At 34.5% G+C, this 15,009-nt stretch overlaps 1 protein-coding gene across 1 annotated transcript in view; it reads right to left on the bottom strand.

Annotated features, from left to right (window-relative positions):
- The window catches only part of ATR (ATR serine/threonine kinase), a 103,985-nt gene that overhangs the window by 58,190 nt on the left and 30,786 nt on the right, over positions 1-15,009 (bottom strand). The window contains exons 17-22 of the mRNA XM_060149694.1: positions 14,349-14,441; positions 12,716-12,846; positions 11,165-11,308; positions 9,000-9,093; positions 7,887-8,012; positions 394-600 (exon numbers count right to left, since the gene is read on the bottom strand). Of these exons, the coding sequence (XP_060005677.1) occupies positions 394-600; positions 7,887-8,012; positions 9,000-9,093; positions 11,165-11,308; positions 12,716-12,846; positions 14,349-14,441 (795 nt within the window). The remainder of the gene's footprint in view (positions 1-393; positions 601-7,886; positions 8,013-8,999; positions 9,094-11,164; positions 11,309-12,715; positions 12,847-14,348; positions 14,442-15,009) is intronic.

Below are 15,009 nucleotides of genomic sequence, written 5' to 3'. Positions count from 1 at the left end.
GCTCTAGGCGCGGGGGCTTCAGTTGTGGCACGCAGCCTCAGCAGTTGTGGCACACGGGCTTAGTTGCTCCACAGCATGTGGGATCTTCCCGGACCAGGGATCGAACCTGTGCCCCCTGCATTGGCGGGCAGATGCTTAACCACTGTGCCACCAGGGAAGTCCCTAGAAAGCTTATTTAAAAGAACATAGCACACTAGACTGGACTCCAACTTTATAGTTTTTGGCTAAAGGTCTCTGCAATAGTATTAAGGAATAAACTCAGAAATTACCTAAATTGTCTAGTTTAGATCAAGCTGCCACTAAGGATAACCTGAACAGTTTCTTGTAAATGCAATATAGAAACCCCATTAGGACAGTGAACTCTTCTGGTCATTCCAAATTACCAGAACTTACCACAAATGTAAAATCTTTTCCTTGGGTTTCAGTGGTTGAGAAATCTAGCCGACCTGGATCTATTGCTCCCAATTCCCCTAAGCATTCCCCACAGAGCAACCGAGCTTGAGAGTTTGCATCTTGGCAACCTTTCAAAAGCACTGTCACCAACTGTGAAATAACAGGTTCCACTGTTTCACTATCTGTTGCATATCTGATCAGTTTTTCCTAAAATAAAAGTAGAAAGTTTATATATAACTTCTACAAACTAGTATATTGTCCTAACCAGAAAGCTTAAAAATATTAAGGAATATCTGACAAATATTGACAAAATTAAATTACTATATCTTTAGTCTTTTCACCTAGTTTTTGCTGAGTTCACATAATATAGTCCACAATATGTTCTGTGGGATTAGAACCATTAAGTGTACTTAAAAGTTTTAATCATTAATCCATTAAATAAACAGTTACTAAGTATTATTACATCAGTATACAGAAATAAGACATAGTCTTATCCCAATGAGTTTATAATCTAAAGGGAAAATAAACATGCAAACAAACATAAAATATCATACAATATGTACAATAACAAATATGTGTACAAGGTAAAGAAGAAATGAAGAAGATGAAAAAGAGCTCAAGAGTATCTTTTCAGAGATAATAGATATTTTAGTAAATACGTCAATAAGGAAGAGCTATTAATTAAAATAAGAAAACTGAGGAGTGTATAAAAAGCTAGTACAGCAGAAAAAGATATGGGAAAAGAGTCCTGTGGGGATGATTTAAAAAAAAAGACGTAGGAAGAAAGAGGTAGGCTTTATGAAAAAATATGTTGGTTCAAGTCATCTTTTTTCATCTATCTACTGAGGATGCTGTAAGAAAAACTGTTAGGCATAAGAAATGACTATTCTCAAGCCAGTTAGATTTAGATATTGTAGCTGTGTGACCACTTTAGAACTACTTTGTTTACATAATTTTCCTTCTAGCAAAAGTAAAGCATATATGAGCATCTCAAACTCCATGTTAAAACTGTGATTCAAATTAGAGTAATACGTTTCAAAAGAAAAATAAAAAGACATTTTATGTCATCCAGAAACTTCAACATTAACTCATTTAAATAACATTACAGGTTTATTCAGGCATAAATACTTAAAATAGATGAATTAGTAACCAATAAACAGCAAAACTAATATAATTATAGACATACATTACCTTGCTAAAACTAGAAAACAATAAGGAAAAGAACATTTTAGTTGGCAAAGATAAATGCAGTTCATACTCAAGACAATAAATACATGAACACTAAATGAAAGGTAATTTTAAAATATACCTCTCTCCTAAGTGCTTAAAAATGTTTTTACTTCACTTCTAGGTTACATAAACTGGGTTTCATTTTTCAGCAAAAAATATTCAATTCCAAAAGAATTTATAAAATGAGTGTGTGTTCAATAAAGAAAGAAAGAAAGAAAGAAAAGAAAAGAAAAAAAGAACAAATCCATGTTTTTATCATGTCCTAAATGTCCATATACACTTGGGTCTATTTCTAGACTTTCTATTTTTTGCCCACTGGTCTGTCTGTTTACTCATGTACCAGTATCACACTGCTATAATTATAGAGGCTGTAGAGTATATTAATGTCTGGGAGGGCTACTGAACTCCCACAGTTTCTTTTTTTTTCAGATTTTTCCTAGCTATTTTTTACATGTTTGTTTTTCCATCTTAACATTAGTATGAACTTCTCTAGTTAAAAAAACAAACAGCTTGGCATTTCTTCGGGATGGCATTAAATTTATAAACTATCCTAGGGAGAATTAAAATTTTTGTAATATTGAGTCAACCTACCCAATAAATAAGGGGTGTTTCCGTTTGTTTAAATCAATTACATTTTTGTGTCTTTCAGGAGTGTTTCAGTTTTCCTCTTATTGGTTTATACATTTCTTGTTACACTTACTCCTAAGTATATTATCTTTTTCTGTTACTACTGTAAATTGGGTTTTCCAACAAGTCTTCCAACTGGTTATTGTTGCTATATGAAGATTATGATTTTTATATTCTCCTATCTTACTGAATTTGTTTGTTGTCTGAGCTAGTTTATTGATATTTTCTAGAGTTTTCCAAGTATATTAGCATGCCATCTGCAAATAGAGATAGTTTCATGTCTTTTCCAACTCTTATGCCTCTGATTGTTTTCTCTTATCTAAATTCATTGGCCAATATTTCCAACTGAATGTTAAATTGTAGTGGAGATAATGAGCAAACTTGCTTTCACTGGGAATGCATCTTATTTTCCCATCAAGTGTGCATGCGTGCATGTGTGTGCACGTGTGTATGCAGTATACATAAACACACATATGCATATCTATACATTTATAATATATTAGTACTATCCATCGATTCCTATTTTCTTTAGTGTTTTTATCTGAAATGGATGGTACAGTTTGTCAAAGGCCGTTTCAGCATTTATGAAAATAACAGTATGATTTTTTTCATTAATTCTATTATTAGTTCACTCACCATTTCCTCCCAACCTCCCAGCCCCAGGCAACCACTAATCTATCTTCTGTCTCTATGGGTTTGCTTGCTCAGGAGTATATATATTCATAATGTATTGTCTTTGTAAGTTCCATATCTTCTATTGTATTTTTGTGAATTACAGCTTTTAGTATTATAAAGTACCCTTTTTTGTCACATTTCATACTTTTTGGTTTCTATTCTCCTTTGTCTAGGGGCAGAATCAGAATTCCTGCTTTCTTACTTCAACTTAAAAATCTGCTCACTCCTTTATTTTTAGCCTTTCTAAATAATTTATTTTATACGTGTGTATTACAAACAGCACAGAGTTGTTTCCTGCTTTGTAAGTCAATTTGTAATATTTTTTCTTTTAAGGTCTTTCACATTTATTAATATGACTGATATGCCGGGCCTCAATTCTATAAGTTTTTTAAAATTATAATTAGCTCCTAAAAATTAATTTCTTTTGGTATAGAGGAAAATTTATACTTTTGTTCTAGAGGTACCCTTTACAGAAATATCTTTTGTAATGTCTCTGGTCTCTTTATTTAAGCTTCTTTAACTGTTTACCAGTTTTAAATAGTATATTTTGATTCCTAGTTGTTGCCTACGCAATAGTGACAAAGCTCATTTAATTTATATCTTAGTCTCTTCTTCTCCCATTTAAAAACTTGCATAATTTCTATTTTATTAAAATATATAGCATTTACATAGAATTCTCCCAAATTTGTCCCCACCGTTGTTTTAAATATATAACTAGTAACCATAAGTTCTTTTGCCAAAGTCTCCCCAGTCATCTCTTGATTGAGTGAAGCCATTCTGTAGCATACCTCTTAGGAAGGGCTTGCTTGTGAAACTCATATTTCTTCAATTCTTCTTTTCGTTGCGGAGAACAGGCTCCAGAAGCGTAGGCTCAGCGGCCACGGCTCACGCGCGCAGCCGCTCCGCGGCATGTGGGATCTTCCCGGACCAGGGCACGAACCCGTGTCCCCTGCATCGGCAGGCGGACTCTCAACCACTGCGCCAGGAAAGTCCATTTCTTCAATTCTTGTATGTTAAAACTGTGTTTCTTATCTGTGATATTCTAAGGACAGCTTGGCTTATTTTTGTGTCCCTTACGTTTTTGAAAATGCTGCTATCCTCTAGGCTCACTCTGTATATTGCTGTTGAGAATTCTGATACTTTTCTTGCCCTTTTAAGTGATTTTTAAAAAATATTTTACCTGTAGGTCCTGAAGATTTCTTATTATTAAAGTCTAAGATATGTCTCAGGGTTGACTATTCTGGGGTCAATGTTCACAGGTACACAATGGATCCTTTCATTTTATGAAATGAAAGTCTTTTATTTCCAGAAAATTTTCTTGGGTTATAGTTTTAAATACTAATTATGTTCTATTGTTTTATTTTTCTTTTTGAGAAACTCTATTTGTATGTGAAATCTTTGCCGAGCTTCTATTTCACCTACTTCTTTGATCCTTTGTACTCCTTTCTCTAATCTCATTTTTGTTCTCTTGATAATTCTTCTGCCTTTCGTCAATGCTCCTTACTAAAGTTTTAGTCATACATATTCTCCCCCCACAGTCCTTATAATTTAACCTTCATTTCTTCAATTTCTTCAGTTCAGTCACCTCTTGTTTCATATCTTGTTTTTTTATCCATTTCTCTGTTTAAATTTCTCACTTCTTTTTTTTTTTGGCCACGCCACACAGCTTGCAGGGTCTTAGTTCCCAGACCAGGGGTTCAACCTGGGCCCTCAGCAGTGAAAGTGTGGAGTCCTAACCACTGGACTGCCAGGAAATTCCCTTAATTCTTCTTTTATATCTGCAAATGCTTGCTTGAAATATTTAATTCAGGTTATAGTGCTAAGTCTAGTTTACTTATGCTTTACGATTGGTTTTGGGGGAGAAACTGTCATCAACCAAAGATTTCATTTTCTGTTTTTGTCTTACAGTAACTTTGTATATGTATAGAACATATATTTTTTTTTCTATTTATATTGTGGGCCCTTCATAATAGCTGTATGCAGTTAACAGTAAGGATTTTGTAGTAGCTTACAAGATTCTGATTTTGTAAGTACTCTTTTCTGTCAGCATAGCTCAGTGTAGTTTTTTTCATAAGTAGCTTTTACTGGCAGGAGAGTAGTATGGGGAGGTATATCTTTGATTTTGTGGATTTCTTTTTATTTCTGCAGGACCCTTAAAATTCTCTCTCTTACTTTCTTCCTTCTGTTTACTACTCTCTCCAAAAAGTGCCTCCCCCTACCTATTCTTTTACTTCTCCCCAGAGATAATAGCTTCCAAAGACTGCAACCTTAGGATCTACACACTTTCAAGTACCTTCCCCATAACCAATTCTCTGATGTACCACATCTTAGACCAACTTTCAGTATCGTTGTACCTAGAGTGGGATCGTCTCGGTTGGTGATTTTGTCTTTGCTTTATCATCATCCATAGTTCCTTCAGTCCACTTTTTTTTCATAGGGTCTCCTCAGAATCTAACTGTTCTCAACACAAGCTTGTGGCATGAGCTCCAGAGATAGCTCTGCTGATTACATGTAATTTGAAGTTCATAGTATTCTCAGTCTCACAGTTATGTTGAAGGTGTGACTTATGTGTGGTTTTATTTGCTCTCCTTTTTGCTATTTATGACGTTTTGCAGGGTATACATAGATTCACATTTAGACATCCACCATTATCCTAGGATAACTTGGAAGTCCCTAGCAGCTTTATTTTCAATGGGCTCATTCTCAGATTTGTAATTATTAGTAAATATATCTTTTTATTATTTATTCTGCATTGTCATCCAAGTTTATTTTGGTCTCAACACAAACAACTTGTCCTTCTGGGATTTAACCATAGGGATTCACTTCAACCTGAACAGCATCAATTTTCATAAAGTGGTTATACGGTTGCTTAGTTTGATCTATAGCCTGATTTTTTTTGACACAGAAGTTAAATTTTTCTGCTATCCACTGAGCTTAGCTGTCCTCTATTCCTTCAAAAATGTATATTCCTCCTTAAAAGTAAGGAGTAGAAGCTGTCATTTCTTTAATGTCAATGATCCTCTGGTGACTACCCTAGAGTACAGCACTTTTGCAAGGTCAGTCCATCAAAGTAGTTACGCATCCAAGGCTACATTAGCCATCACCTTATTAACTGTCACACCATCTTTAAGTGTGCTTTATTACTACATTATACCAAATTATTTGTTTATACAGTTATACAACTTTAGATCTACTTTTAGATAAACACTGTCTTTCAACGCACTCCTAAAGTATCTTTTCCTTTCTCTGTGGCTAAGATTTGAACTTTTAAAAGAATATCTTTTGTGTTTGTTCTTTCATGGACTCTCACAGCATCGCTACAAAGACTCTCTTGATCTCTAACCCTGTTATCTTACATCATTTTCCTACTCTGGTTATTGCTGTAGGTTCTTCTAGAGCTGCACTAAGATAGTCCAATAAGATAGCCACTATCCACATGCAGCTGTTTAAATTTAAATTAAGCAAAATTAAATAAAATATTCAGTTCTTCAATCATACATTTCAAGTGCTCCAGAGAGCCACATGTGGCTAGTGGCTGCAGTGCTTATATAGTGTAGGTGCAGAACATTTCCATCCTCACAGAAAATTCTTTTGGATAGCACTATTCAAGAACTTAACTGAACTGCTTTCAACTTTGATGTTACCTTCTTGCCATAGTTGGAAAAGAAACCATTTCCTTCTCTCTTTTTTCCTAGGTGTTTTGGGCCAGTATACTGACTGTATTATCTACTGATAATCTAGATCTACAGTTAGGAGGGTGTTAAACCTCAGTGAAGGAGATTCAAGGCTCCTCACATGTGGTAGGATCATCTCCATGTTGGCTGTTTCCCACACTGGTTACACAAGTGCACTGACTCTGAAGCATGTACTTGGTTACCATCATGTATATCTTTTGTCCTAAGTAAATGCTTCCTTCTATCATGAAAACAAATATAACACAGTTTTGCAATTCACTAACTCCTGAGGGTCTTAGGCTCTCATATCTTATCATATGGGTTCTTTTTCTTTTTTTTAAGATTTTTTTTTTTTTTGCAGTACGCGGGCCTCTCACTGTTGTGGCCTCTCCCATTGTGGAGCGCAGGCTCAGCGGCCTCCGTGGCATGTGGGATCCTCCGGGACCGGGGCACGAACCCGTGTCCCCTGCATCAGCAGGCAGACTCTCAACCACTGCGCCACCAGGGAAGCCCTAAGATTTTTTTGATGTAGACCATTTTTAAAGTCTTTATTGAATTTGTTACAATATTGCTTCTGTTTTATGTTTTGGTTTTTTGGCTGCAAGGCATGTGGGATTTTAGCTCCCCAACCAGGGATTGAACCCGCACCCCATGCATTGGAAGGCGAAGTCTTAACTACTGGCCCACCAGGGAAGACCCATCATATGGGTTCTTGATATGCAAAAATGAATACCTCATTTAAAATTTTTCCACTTTATGATTTATAGTCTATAGTGATCTGTATTTTAAATACCAGTTCTCACTCTTACCAAGGTTAGGGATAATCTACATTATGCTGACAAGGAAAAGAATAAAGTTCATGGTCCCATAAAAAAGGAAATTTAAAAATTCAGCTTCATTAAAACATTTAATTCCATCAAAATGTAAAATGGCATAATTACTGAAATTGTATATGAAAGATAGCTACAGGAAGTTATATGAGAAAACTCACAGAAACTGCTGCTGTACAAACACAAACAACCCTTCCTCAGGAAGATGCAGTAAACCTAAAATATAACTGCCAAATCATGACACTTCCAAAACAACAAAAAAATATGCAAAGCTCTTCAGCCTCAAAGGGTAACTCATGAATTACTGATTCTAAGTCATATCTGATAATCTTGGTAAAATAAAAATCACTTCTTTCATTGAACCTACTGAATCTCAAGCAAATACACCAATCGGTCATCTTTTCTTTAAACTTCCAACCTTTCTTTTCTATAGCTCTTTAATTATATCTTGGTATACCTGATTTTTATACAAGGTTTCCTTCAAGCTTGTAAGAGCATGAATACGAACATCTACATTTTCATGTTGAATTGCTTTCATTGATAGCTGAAGAGTTGTCTGAAGATCAGTACTCTCAGAGGTCTCCTATATAAAGAGCACAGAGAGATACACCTTATCAATTAACCACTTCAGGAACCATTTCAGAAGGCCTGTATTTCCTACATAGTTACCATTAAAGTAGTTAAACTGTACCCCAATTGAAAGCAGTTTTAAAAAATAATTTCTATCTCTTCCTTTGTATAGCACATGAACTTTTAGTAATTCTCAGGGAAAGGGATTTCATTCTAAAATCTTTAGGTCTGGAGAAAAATTTTATTTCAACTAAAGACTTTACTTATCCAAAATAAATCCTTCTTGGTAAGAAAGGCAAGTTTCCCTTAATTTACAAAGGGCTACACAATAGCCTTGAACGAGGTCTACAGATTAAGCAGATAATTCACCCCTTATTTTGACTACTTACTTTCTTATGACTGATGATTTACCCAGTAAAAAAGCATATAAAGTCTTCAGAATCAATCTTGCGATCTGTAGTAAATACATCTGCTACTCTGACCCAAGGTCAGGTATCCCACTTCCTGCCCTAAAATTCTATGGAATCATCACTAATATTTTTATAATTTCAGAGAGTTCACTGAACTTCAGGATGTTGGAACTACATATGATTCCCCTTGTAAAGCTCAGAATCAGATCTGACACTTCCATAACATGGTTTGTAGCACAAAAAAATTGGAATCCTCCCACAGCTTTTTTTCTTTACTCAGAGTATGCAGCTACAGTCACTTCTTTTAGGGACTGTAAGGAAGAACATAGTGATCTGGGTAGTAAAGGCATAAGAACTGTATCCTTTGCTCTCTGTTCTATCTAATCCTATTACATCTTTGATCTAGATGAAAACTTCCTTCTAAAAATCATGGACTCAAGATAGGATTATCTAGTCATCAGAAATTAGTCATCAGAATATGACTATAATATCCTTAGATATGATTCTAAAGAATCTCTACTCAGTGCTCTGGAACTCAGGAATAATTTTATATCAATGATCTCCTAAACTATACATAAAAAATTAAATACCTTTCTGTATTCCTGTAGAACTGCTTTTATCTTTTTTAATTCTGGATGATCAGGTAAAAAATATATTTCATGAAGAAAATCTTGCACAGCATCCCTAATAGTTAGTTGGAAGAAAAAGAATTACTTGCCAAATATGAAATTAAAAAAAACACAAAGCAGAGGTTGAAACTAAGGCCAACGTAATTCACACTTGAAAGTGCTAGTTGACTGTTGACATGCAAATTATTTTTCCTAACCATGTCTAGGATTCTCAGGTAATAGTGACAAATAATCAAATCTAACAAAATCACCCTGTGGCAGTCTGCTACATTGGTGGCCCTGAATAATCTCTGTGTCTTGGTATATACTCCTATGTGTAGTCACTTCATCTTCAATTTGGGCTACGTGTGTGACTTGCTTTAAAAAACAGAATGTGGCAGAAGAGATGTTGGGCCTATTTGGGGCCTAAGTGTTAAAAAGGTCTGGAAGCTTCTGGTTTTGTCCTCATGAGAGTCCTGAGTCACCATGTAAGAAGTCTGCCTACCATCAGAGACAGGTTACATGGAGACAGAGAGAAGCTCTGAGACTAAATGAAAGAGGGAGAAGCCCAGCCAAGTCTACCTGCTGGCTGACTGCAATGACCATTGGTAAGAACAGCCAAGGAACTGACCAGCTGAACCCAGCCCAGACTGCAAAATCATGAGTAAATAAAAATGCTTGTTGTTTTAAGACACTAGGTTTTGGAGTGGTTTATAATGCGGCAATACAAACCCAACTCCAAAACACAAATTCTCACAAAGATATACTAGAGAAAAATAAGTAAGTAATTCTTACTGAGGCTGCAATTTTTAACTTGCTTCAAATATAAAGCCCTAATATTTCTGGGTCCAAATAAAAGTGTTTCTAAATTCTAGTCTTCATTAACTCATGCAACAAACAGGTATTAAGTAACTACTGTGTGCTACTATTTGCTAGAAACTGGGGATGTAAAAATAAAGAAAGCTGCGGTAACTCCTTCACTCAGAGACCTTAAGGTCTTCTATCTGGCAGAGTGAAAGAGAATTTTTTTATTATATGAAAAGGCAGAGAAATAATTCCTCTAAAATAAACAGCAAAGATATGCTATTTGCTTAATAATCCAAAAGGTATTTAAAAAGTGATCTAGATCAGTGATTATATTGTTCCATTATGTACAAAATACCAAAAATAAGAGTATTTTAATTGGAAAAAACTCCATTAACCTTTTCTTCTGTATTTTCTCCCTGACTGAACAGTTACAGAAAATGATTAATGGAACTGCAACAGAATAAGGATAAGTAGGTAAATAAATAGTACTTAAATCCTAATTTTTCAGAAGTAACTATGACATACAACAGTATGTGTAAAAATGGACAAAAAAACTTTCAGTGTATAGAAAGACATTCCAGGCTAAAAAGCAGCCTGAGTGAAAAATAAAAATGGGAAGGAGTAATGTATATTCTTGCATTAGCAGTCTGGATTGGCTACAGTCTAATATCTGCTTTGAAAAATCTTGGGAAATGATTTTAAGAAATAAGATGTGGCCAGATTTTAGAAAACCTTGAATATCAAAATAAACAATTTGGAATTTATCAGCTAGGAAATGGAGAAACACAGAGTGTCTCTGCACGCTGAAATGATACAGATAAAGAGATGTTTTAAAATATGAACAATATGAAGAAACATAATAAAAGCTTAAAGGAAGGGAGGCTGGTTAATGCAATGAAGTAATAAGGGTTTCAACTAAGGTAAGCTGTAGAAAAAAGGTTATTAGCTCTCCTAATCTTTCTCATGCATTCAATTGTCTGCCTTTTAACTGTGAGAAGAAAGGTAATATTAGTCTCACCCCTTTCAAAATTGACGAAAAATAATTTTCAGTTATTGATGTACTAACTACTAAGCTTAAAATATAATAATAATAAAAGCCATGTCACAACTGAAAGAGCATCAGTTTGGTATGTACTGACTTAAAGCATGTCAATTACTTCTGTTTGTTAACGGACTCTAAATTAAAAAGAATGTGAACAGTTCCACACTACCAACAGTAACCTTAATACCCTGAGACACAAAAATGCAGTAATAGAAAGCTGTTATCTTTATTAATTTCATTTAGACATAAAAATGCAGTAATAGAAAGCTGTTATCTTTATTAATTTCATTTACAATACCTGTTTTCAATTATGAGGTAGTGAAATATAGCTGCAGTTTCTTTAGGCTGGATGTGTATGAGAGGTAACAAAGCTACTATTACATGACTGAGAAGGGAGCCTAGATAAGCGTGATCCAGGCAACGAACAAAGCAGTCCCAAGCCCTATGTGAAAAAACAAAAGTTAAAAGTCACATCATTTTTATTCTTTGCAAAGCTCCATCAGTTAATTATTAGATGAACAAACAATGATACATACAAGCAAAAAGATTACAAGGCAGCTATAAAAATGGAATAAAGATCAGTACTGTATACTCAAATAGAATGATCTCTATAATACACTAAGTCAAAAAAAGCAAGGTGAAAAACAATGCTTATAATATGCTACCTTTTGGTGCAGGGTTAACATGAAAAAAAAAGTATCTGTGAGTAAGTGTGCATTTGCTATACTTTTAGAAAGGGGGAGATTATACAAAAATTAATAAAAATAGACACATCTATTTTTAGCAATTCAGGAATGAAGGCTAGATTCTCTGAGTGTAACTTGTTACACAAATTTGAATTTGGGACAAAGTAAATGCTTTATATGATTTTTAAATTAAATAAAATAGAAGGAAAAAGCAACCTCTAAAAATTTTAAGCAAACTTAAACTGAACCTAATAACACCAAGTAGATGGCACAGCTATATAGGAAAGAATTCTTTCACATGACTTTAAAACATATTATTTTTTTTAATTCTTTCTAATATTCTTTTCCATTATGGTTTATCACAGGATTTTGAATATAGTAAAATATATTATTCTGACTGTACATCTCCAATAAAATATAGTCAAGAACAAAAAGAAACTTTCAGAAGCTTAAACTGCATTCAGTAGTTTTATTGTTAGCAGTATTACTGAAATTAAATTAAATTAGCAATCAGCTAAATCCTACACGCCAAAATCTCAGTGGCCTAAAAGAAATGTGGAGAGGAGACTTAAGGGACGAATCTGTTGTAAGAGTTACTTAGGGGGTCAAACAACCAAATGTGTGACATATGCATCTTATGTGGATTCTAATTCAAGCAAACCAACATCTTTGGGAAAAAACATCTTTGAGACAATTGAGGAAAGCTGAATTTTAGATAATATTAAGGAATTCCTATTAGTTCTGCTAAGTATAATAATTTATGATGGTTATATATTTTTTAAAATGTCCTTATCCTCTAGATACATCTGAGGTATATTTAGAAGTACAATGATATGATACTGGGTTTTCTTTAAAACATTCCAAGTAACAATAAAAAAGGTAGAGGTGGAAAGATTAAATAAGATTAACAATATTGATAACTACTGAGGCTTGGAAACGGGTATATAGGGGTTCATTATATTATTCTATTTCCCAATATATTAAAATACTTCACAGAAAAATGTTTTTAAAGAAGGAAACACATTCCCTTTTCAAAACAAATAGCCTTTCTATCTTAACTATTTCTTATTTCTGGTTTGAACCCAAATTCCCTCAAAGAGATTAAGAAATCAAGTTAGTATTGGGAAATGCAAAAAATCTAATGAACTCAGGCAGTCATTTACCTGCAACACAATTCAGGAAAATCATCCTTGAATCGAAGGCCAGTTCTCAGTGTGGTCATCATCTTCACCCTCACAGAACTGACATGTTTGGGTCCCATTAATTTCATCAAAGACATCAAACTGTTCAAGGCCTATAAAATAAGCAGGGCTTCAAAATAAAGCCATAAAGAAGCTGGCAGGAGCAGATGAGCCCTAAGGACAAGTGCTTCCCACACTAATCTCAGAGTACCTATTCTCTGGCAACACAAGGTCTAATAAATGTTGGCAGTTTATTCTGTCCAAGTGCTTATGTAAGAGTTATAAATTGGAAAAACACGAGTTGAGTTCTTTTTTTTTTCCCCTCTTTGAAGGTGATTTGTTATTTTGGTTCTGGTGGTCCCCTTAAGCAGTAATTTTCAAATCTATTAAGAATCTAATACCTATTGTTTAATCTTCTTCATATCCATCCCAAACTGCTATGCAGCACATGCATTTTTGTCCTAATGGTACTAAATTCAACATGCTCTAATTTAGTAATAAAACAAATAGGTAACTAATGACATACTCAGAAAATAATACACACATTTGTATTGGTGTGGAATACAGAATCAGACTTGTATGAATAGCTCCAGATTCTAATGAAGGGGTAAAGAAACTCTCCAGTCAACCTTAACTATGTGCCAAAATATGCAAACTCTTTATGGTTTAAAACAAACTCTAGTATTCTTAGATTTGAGGTTATTCTCTCACTTGGGATAACAGTAAGAAAGATTTCACATAGATAGAAGTTATTTGGGGGATTAAGTTTACCAGTTGACATCAAAAGGACAAGTATTGGTTGCCGAAATTTTTAGAGGTTAATTAATTAAGAGAAGGGGAGTACAGACTGAAATAAAAGCTTCTATTCATGGGTTTTCATTATAATTTTACTAACTGAAGAGTGGAGACAAATAAAAAGGGAAATTTAATCAATACCTAAAATTCTATCCCAATCTACAGACAAACATTTCCAGGGGTGACCAATTGTGACAGCAATCATAAGGAAATTTCACTGTGCCAAATGCATTTAAACATACACTGACAAATACTGAAGTTACTTTACTTTCTGTAACTTAACATTTTTGGTATTCAAAAGCACCACGGGCCATGACTCACATGAGACCAATTTGGGCCAATGCATTCAATAATGCAACTTCTGTTTGAGCTATCAGGGACTGCTGGTCTCTTTTCTTCCCACTGAGCTAGATGTTGTGACGACGTGAGCCTGAAGCCGTTAGGGCCATCACCTAGCACTTAAGTTAGAGCCAATCCAAAGGAATTTGAGCTAACTGATTAATTCTGAGAACACCGTGTCCAAAATCAAGCTATGCCCGAAGCTATATTATCCTCACACTTTTAGTTACAGAGCCAACAAATTCCTTTAAGCCAGTTTGGGTGAGTTTTCTGTCCCTTATAAACAAAAGAACAGTAAATGATATAATTTTTCTGTTTAGATTCCCCGAAAGCTTATGTGAGTTGTTCAGGAACACAGAATATCATGCGTTTGATTATTTTTCATCTTTGAATGTTTGCAGCTAGAAGGAGAAGTCATGTCTCCTGCATATTCTATATGAATTCTGTTCTGGCACTTTGCAACTCAACTATCACCACCTACCATTTTCTTATCTTCAATGCCAACACTGGAGCTCAGTAACTGCATGTTAAAAAAGGCCAAGATGCCCAACAACTTGGGTTGCAAATAATCAGCCTAAGGGAAAAAAAAACCCACATAAAAAAGGTACTACATAAGTTTTATACAGATCAAATTTCATAAATCAACAATTTATTTATATTATTTCTATTTTATCTAACTACATTAGAATATTGGAAATAAACAGTTGGTAAATTAAATTTTTCCCAAAGCATATATTTTCACATGTAATACTTTAAAAATTAGTGAAACTGATTTACAATCAAAATATGATTAAACAGTACTGTACAGTGAGAAAATCATAAGCTTTTGAATTACAGTTGAGCTACGGTGGGATTTTCAGGATCTGACTCATGTCAGCATCCAGAGTGGAGAGGATATTTATCTTAAGGAGAAGAAGAATAGAGAAAGACAAGTGAATGTCCTTATCTAGAGCATTTAGAGCTAAGGTGGAAAAAAAAAAAGTACTTGATTACGGAACAGGTACCCTGCCAGAATGAAGGTCTGACATAGAGGTCAATATCCACTGATGTAATAGTAATAAAGGGGTACAAGCCTTGGGCATCAACCATTACAGGTTAGGTATCACTGTCCATGGCACTTTGGGTCTCCTGAAGTGGACAGG

The sequence above is a fragment of the Lagenorhynchus albirostris genome, chromosome 5, assembly GCF_949774975.1.
Source record: "Lagenorhynchus albirostris chromosome 5, mLagAlb1.1, whole genome shotgun sequence".
Lineage (NCBI taxonomy): Eukaryota > Metazoa > Chordata > Mammalia > Artiodactyla > Delphinidae > Lagenorhynchus > Lagenorhynchus albirostris.
Note: the sequence above shows the minus strand (reverse complement) of the source record. Positions and strands in the feature narration are given on the sequence as shown.